The 6,768-nt window shown below is 47.0% G+C and overlaps 1 protein-coding gene across 1 annotated transcript; it reads left to right on the top strand.

The window, feature by feature from the left end:
• The first annotated feature begins 366 nt into the window (after positions 1-366).
• On the top strand, positions 367-4,806 carry HSBP1 (heat shock factor binding protein 1). Its single transcript, XM_052655799.1, has 4 exons — positions 367-516; positions 1,043-1,109; positions 1,650-1,770; positions 3,285-4,806. Exons 1-3 carry the CDS (start codon positions 472-474, stop codon positions 1,766-1,768), a joined length of 231 nt encoding a protein of 76 aa, XP_052511759.1. The 5' UTR covers positions 367-471; the 3' UTR covers positions 1,769-1,770; positions 3,285-4,806.
• Positions 4,807-6,768: the final 1,962 nt, after the last annotated feature.

Here is a 6,768-nt window from a genome sequence, read left to right on the forward strand (position 1 = left end):
TCCACACAGAGAAAGTATGTCGTCTTTCTGCCTAAGTGCAAAAGAAAAAAACCCTCCACTGAAAAAGTGTCAAATTTGCTGGCTGTTTTGAAATTTTCAGTCCAGATAGAAAAGTCTCAAAGTCTCCTGCCAGAAACAGACACCAAACAAAACTCCAGATCCAAGCCTCACAGCATGTTTGTTTCACCTTTTTCCTCCCGGGGCGGGGCCAGGAGCGGGGCGCGGTCGGGGAGGCGGGGTGGGCGTGGCTTATGGAGCGGGGAGGTGCTGGGCGGGGCCTCGCCGTGGAACGGAAGCGCTCAGAGACAGGCCCTTCCGGCGCGTGACGCGAACTACGGCTCCCAGAATGCCCAGTGGTCCCGTGAAACTGGCCTCGGTTGTCGCGAGAAGTAGCCGCTGGGGCGTCTGCGCGAACAAACGGAAGTAGAGGTGAAGGTCTGAGGCAGCACCGCCAAGCTGGGCACCGGGGAGATGGCCGAGACTGACCCCAAGACCGTGCAGGATCTCACCTCAGTGGTAAGGGGCGGCTGTGCTAGACGCACCCGAGGCCGCTGCCACCCCGGGCGACTCCGGCAAGGCCCACGGAGCGAGGCGCCTCTCCGCGGCCGCGCGGGGCGGGTCTCAGGAGGCCCCGTTTCTGAAGGCTTTGCTGCCGCGGCCCCCCTACCTTGCCTGCCCCAGGTCGCTGTCTGTAGGCCTCTCACCTGCTGACGCGCCCGGGTCCCCCGCCCCATTCACTCTCGGTGACCCCCGAATCCCGCAGCTCCCATCCGAAACCACTCCGCCCCGCGCGCTCCACCCCAAAACACCCAAGGTGTTGGGAATCGCAGAGGGTCCAGAAGGGAGGGAGCGCCACCAGCCCCTCCCACCCCACCCCCGCCCCAAGTCAAACCCGGACAGGGAAATTGAAGGCCACGGAGCTGCGGAGAATTGGGGCTGAACCCGGGGTCCTTGGTCTCCCCAAGGGAGCAGAGCTTCTACCCTGATCCCGTGACAGCGTCTCTGGGGTAAGCGTGGGGTGTTGTGTTTTGTCCTTTCACAGGTGCAGACACTCCTACAACAGATGCAAGATAAGTTTCAGACCATGTCCGACCAGATCATTGGAAGAAATATCCTTTATTTGTAGTCAGTCTCTAGTAGGTCATTGAATCCCATGTTTCCAGATAGTAGTGGCAATAAGTGGGTAGTTTGCAGGTCAACTTCCACTTGTCATTTGTCCGATTTTTTTTTTTTTTAAGTGAGCTTAGGTGCACACTTTTGAGAAGTACTGTGCAGAGATCTAGGGATACAGCAGAGCTAGATCCCTGGCAACAAGGAACTTGCAGTCTGTCGATAATATTATCTAGAGTGGTTGACTGTGAGCTAAGCATTTCATGTGTAGATCTCCCGTGATCTTCACCATCACCTCAGGAACAGGTTGTAGCAGATAAAGAGTCAGGGTCTTAGAAAAGTGAAAGAACTTGCCCAGGTCCTTTCACAAGACTAACGGCAGGGCTGGGATGTGCTCTAAGCCAGATTCTGACAATGTCCAAACGAAATGAGTAAACCACTTTCATTAAGCCGCTGTGTTGAAGGCCCTAGTCTGCAAGGACCTGGTGGGGGAAGAGTAAGAAGTGGAAGCTCTGGCACCTTGTCTTTAACTTCCCCACTCGATGACATGAGCAGTCGCATTGATGACCTGGAGAAGAACATAGCAGACCTCATGACGCAGGCCGGGGTGGAAGAGCTGGACGGCGAGAACAAGATCCCGGCCACACAGAAGAGCTGAAGGTGAGCGGAGGGAGGGGCAGGACCCTGGCACAGGTCCCTGTGACTCTGATGTAGCTGGACTCCCTCTAGGTCTGTCCCCCGCCACGAACCAGCAAGCATCCCCTTGTTGTTGCCCCTGGGGACTCCAGGCTCTGAATTGTTCATGCCAAACTAATTCCTTACGAGGAGTATATTTTTTCCTGTTTTTATCAGTGAAACCTAGATTACCACTGAGTAACATTAGATAGCACTGAGTTTATACCAGTACAGCCAAAACAAAAATGTGTATTTTGTTGTCCTGAAAATTCGAATCACTGGCAGATCTTCCAGTGGCTTTTTGGGGGGTTTTTGTTTGTTTAAGAGAACACCCACTTTGCCACCTTCGTAAATGCCATAAGTTCTAGGGATTCTCTTGCAGGAACAACCCCTGCACAAGGTAAATGCCAGGACAAAACTGATTATGTGTGATTTAGATGACCTAAACTATGGCCATGTTAACCCTTTATCCTAGAGTTGATTTAAATTTCCAGGGGAGAGACTAATAATAAAAAATAGCAGTTAAAGCAAGATAGCTAGACGCATAGGTGACTGCTTTAGTCTCGCCATAGTGGATTCCTTCATGGTAAGCCTTTTCTAGAGTGCGGCGTTTACCTCATTACAGCCCAGAAGTCGTTTTTAAACTCTCTTTGCACTTTTAGCATTTTGTTATTGTTGTCACTGCTGAGTTGTGTTTGACTCTGTTGTAACCCCCAGACTATAGCCCACCAGGCTCCACTGTCCATGGGATTTCCCAGCTAAGAATACTGGAGTGAGTTGCCATTTCCTTTTCCAGGGGAGCTTCCTGAGCCAAGGATTCCTGCATTGCAGGCCGATTCTTTACTGCTGAGCCTCGGGGGAAGCCCTTTAGCATTTTAATTTCCTGTAAAAAATAAAGTTTACTGTGAATGTTTAGGTAACTAGAGTACCAAGCAGAATATACCAGAAGAGACAACAAATTCTTTTTTTTCTATTCTGTGCATGTCCTGGCTGGACCAAATTATAGATAACTATGAAATACGGGTTGCTTTGAAGTCCAAGAAAATAAATAAAGTTTTGAGAGAAAAAAGTCTTAAATTTGCTGTTACGGTAGATCGGGTTGTTACACTGTGTGAGTGAGTCACAGAGTTGCCTTTTGCGGTTGTCACCTTGCTTCCTTGTGGTCTTGGGCAATGTCCGTCCTGTCTCAGTAGCTCCTCCAGGTCTCATGCCATCCAGCCGCCACAAATCCCGTCAAGTGAATGAGAACACCCTCTCGAGCTGCAGGATTGAAGAGTTTCAAGTGACAGGCATAGTGCTAGAAAAGCAGTGGGAGCAGGAAACAGAGTCACAATTAACTTGTTAATAAAGGTTTTTATTGTAGTTTTGCTAGGATTTTATGCAGACAAAATATTTAGTTCAAATGAGGATTCTGAAAGGATTTTTTGTTACTAATTCTATGTATTTTATTTGTCCTTATAGAATGACTAGCACATTGATGGCTTTTCCTTTTTCAACAGGTTGCTTGTCTTCGCTGGAATCTGGAACACCTTTTTACAAGCCCAGAGAAGACAGATGGCTTTTTCAACTAACTACTATGTGTAGACAGGTTTTATATTGTAAAGTGTGCATTCTTCTTACCACATACTATAGAGTTAGTTTATGGAGTGACTTCCCTCCCCTGCCCGCCATGTCTCCTGAACATGGTGACTTCACATCTTGGACCTTGGTCAGTTGTGCTATTAAACACTAAAACTTTGGCAGTTCCTGCATACAGTTGTCCAACTTTTTAGTGTATTTTTGTGAGGTTATTTTTTTTCCTGTCATTCCCTTTGTAGTAGTTGCTGTTTGATAGAAGTTTCTGCGTGATTTTTTATTAGACATAGAGTAAACTCTTGGTTATAATTAGATTTTGTGAAGTAAGACGTTTATAGTTAAGGGTCTTTGATTCTCAGAGTAACCATTGAGTGAACACCAAATAGTGTGTTGGTAATACGTTTCAAGTGGTTAAAAACATTTAAAATTGTGTATTTGGAATATCTGTCACTACTCTGTTGCCAAAACTCAGAACTGAACCACGATCTTATATCTGAGTCCCTGAGGTCAGAGGCCACAGTAACTTAGCGTGACCACTGCCACTTTAGTGTTAGAATTTTTAAATACAGGAAACAACAGAGTTGCCTGATGCGATGAGGCTTTCAGTAGTTAGAGTTTTGCATGAGATTTGAATTCTTCAGTCAGACCCTACATTGTCCATTCACAGTCGTTACCATAGGAAATCTGGCAGGATTGTACAACTCAGTTACTCCCATCTTTTGAGCTACTGGCCGGGAAAAGAAACAGAAAAGCAAAGCAGACCGCATTAGGCCCATGCCGGCTGTTGGGCTAGAAGATGATAAATAGCTTGTAGTAGGCTTGAGTTTTTAAGAAACACTGCTTCTTAATACTGTTTCCTACCTGAATTTAAGCAGAATAGTGGCTTTATTACTGATGATGCTGCTCAGCTGAGTGTGTCAGGAGTTTTGATCCTGGAGGCAGTGTAGACGGGAAGGAGAACCGCGTGACTGTCGCAGCAGGGTGATTTTGTAGAGAAAATGGAAGAAGTTGAGGAATGAAGTAGTGTTATGGAGAGGAAAGCCCATAGTCAACACAGTATGATTTTTTTTAAGTTTCCTATGTCACCAGTCTTAATTGTTTGTATTGCAAATGTATAATAAGATTAAGGAACAATGTGTCCTGTTCATAAAGTATCCGGGGAGCACAAAGTATTTGATTTCTTCTGGACAAGATGGATTCCCCGCTGTTAGCACCAGGCTGCAGAAAGTCCTTCACTGGGCTGGTGGGTCCTGCTCTGGGTTTGGCCCTGAAAGCCCAGAGCACAGTGGGATGGGACGGGAGCACATGCAGGTGCTTCCAAGCCTGGGAGATGGCAAGTGGGCAGTTGGGCGTGAGGAGCTGGCTTCCTTAAGTAACAGAAAGTTTTCAGGGGAAACTCCCCTGACCAAAAATACCTGCCATGAATAAAGGTGCCTGAAATCCTGCTGTTGATGCTTCCTTTTATGTCACAAATGATTGGTTTTCTGAGTTTTCATACCATTTTCAGGTGATCGGCTAGAACTTCTGGAAAGGTTCAGTACCAACAGCCAAAGTGGGGACAGACGGGAGGTGCTGGGGAGACAGTGCTGCCAGAAGGGAAGGCTAGGCTCGCAGCCACAAAGGAAAGTGAGCATCGTTGCTATGGGGACAGAGTCCAACAGACAACTCAACAGTGAACCTTTTAAAATCCTGTCTGTGCACTGACAGTTTCCTACATGGATAACAGTGTTCTTTTATTTTATTCTATAGTTTCTGTTTTAATTAGATTAAAATAGAGGGATTTTTACAGCATGTTGCCAGATCTCACCCTGAACATTCGTAGCTACCAGCACCTATGAAAGCAGTTGTTGTAAACCATGGTGCTATGCGAGCATTTTGTTTACATTACTTGACTTCATCCGCATGACAGCCCTAAGTTAATTTTTATCTGATCAGCCCATTTTAAACAGAAGAGACCCAGTGCTGGGCAACAGTTGACCACACAGCTGGAAGCAGGGACCCTGGAATCACCCCGACAGCTGTCCGCCCAGGTAAGACTTCCAAGTTGTCTCGGCCGGGCTGTCTGGGAATGAAAAACCTGCCACCTCAGTGGATCTTGAAATTCAGTTTTGAAAGGCTAATTTCAGTTAAACATGACCTAAATTAAATAACAAACATGCTTGATGTGAATTTTTATTCCGAGTTAAAACCCTTCAGGGCTGTTAGAAATGTGCTTCTAGACTAGCGTCTTTTTCTTCCGCCTGGAGAAGTTATTTGGCAACAGCTATAGAAGCAAACCAGTTTCTCAGGCATTTGCCCTGACAAACCACAGGGAGTACTGGCTACTGCTTCTCAATTGTTTCCTTGCTAGCACCCCCCAGCATTTCTCTTCCTCTAACATGATCCCTTGAGACCCTCTCCTAATGCCCTTTTGGCTTAAGGTCTTATCAAGTCTCTCAAAAAAAACAATGAGTTCAGCAGCATTAAAGTTCCCGTGCAGCATCACCTACAACATTGGGCTCCTAATGATGTTAAGCATCTGCATTTAGCTGTAGCTTCTTAAACCTTTGAGTGAATGAGGAAAGGTGGGTATGGTATGTGAGTCACTGCCTGAAAACAAAACCGGAGCGATGGCGACTGGTCACACTCACCGAACTCCCAGATGACTGGAAATAAAGGAGTTTGTCTCCATAAGTCATGTCAACTCTGCTAGAAAAGAATCTGCTCAACCCTCACACACTGAGGCTTCCACCAAGTGAGGTTAGGTCCTGGAAGCTCAGACAACTCTCCAGTACAGAACTCCTATTCCCAAGGGGCCCTGGCCACTGCTGGGAAATGGAACATTCCGTCACCCCCTGATGCACCTGTGCTGATGCAGACTATGTACAAACTCATGGGATGCTCATGGCTTCATGATGATCACCTTGGCTATGTATCTACACTTTCCTACGTTGTGGATGTATTTTGACAAATGATTCCTAGCAAACGTCTGCCTTCTAGGTGGAATGGTATCATTTCCCAATCAGTTCAGTTCAGTTCAGTCACTCAGTCGTGCCCGACTCTGTGACCCCATGAATCGCAGCACGCCAGTCCTCCCTGTCCATCACCAACTCCCGGAGTTCACTCAAACTCACATCCATCCAGTCGGTGATGCCATCCAGCCATCTCATCCTCTGCCATCCCCTTCTGCCCCCAGTCCCTCTCAGCATCAGAGTCTTTTCCAATGAGTCAACTCTTGGCATGAGGTGGCCAAAGTACCAGAGTTTCAGCTTTAGCATCATTCCTTCCAAAGAACACCCAGGACCGATCTTTAGAATGGACTGATTGGATCTGCTTGCAGTCCAAGGAGCTCTCAAGAGTCTTCTCCAACACCACAGTTCAAAAGCATCAACTCTTCGGGCTCAGCCTTCTTCACAGTCCAGCTCACAT

The sequence above is a fragment of the Budorcas taxicolor genome, chromosome 18, assembly GCF_023091745.1.
Source record: "Budorcas taxicolor isolate Tak-1 chromosome 18, Takin1.1, whole genome shotgun sequence".
Taxonomy (NCBI): domain Eukaryota; kingdom Metazoa; phylum Chordata; class Mammalia; order Artiodactyla; family Bovidae; genus Budorcas; species Budorcas taxicolor.

What these genes read in the sequence shown, in the direction of transcription:
- HSBP1 (XM_052655799.1), top strand. Translation starts at nt 472, where the DNA reads ATGGCCGAGACTGACCCCAAGACCGTGCAGGATCTCACCTCAGTG. An exon ending in TGCAGGATCTCACCTCAGTG is followed by an intron (nt 517 to 1,042) that starts GTAAGGGGCGGC and finishes GTCCTTTCACAG; the next exon opens with GTGCAGACACTCCTACAACA. An exon ending in CGACCAGATCATTGGAAGAA is followed by an intron (nt 1,110 to 1,649) that starts ATATCCTTTATT and finishes TAACTTCCCCAC; the next exon opens with TCGATGACATGAGCAGTCGC.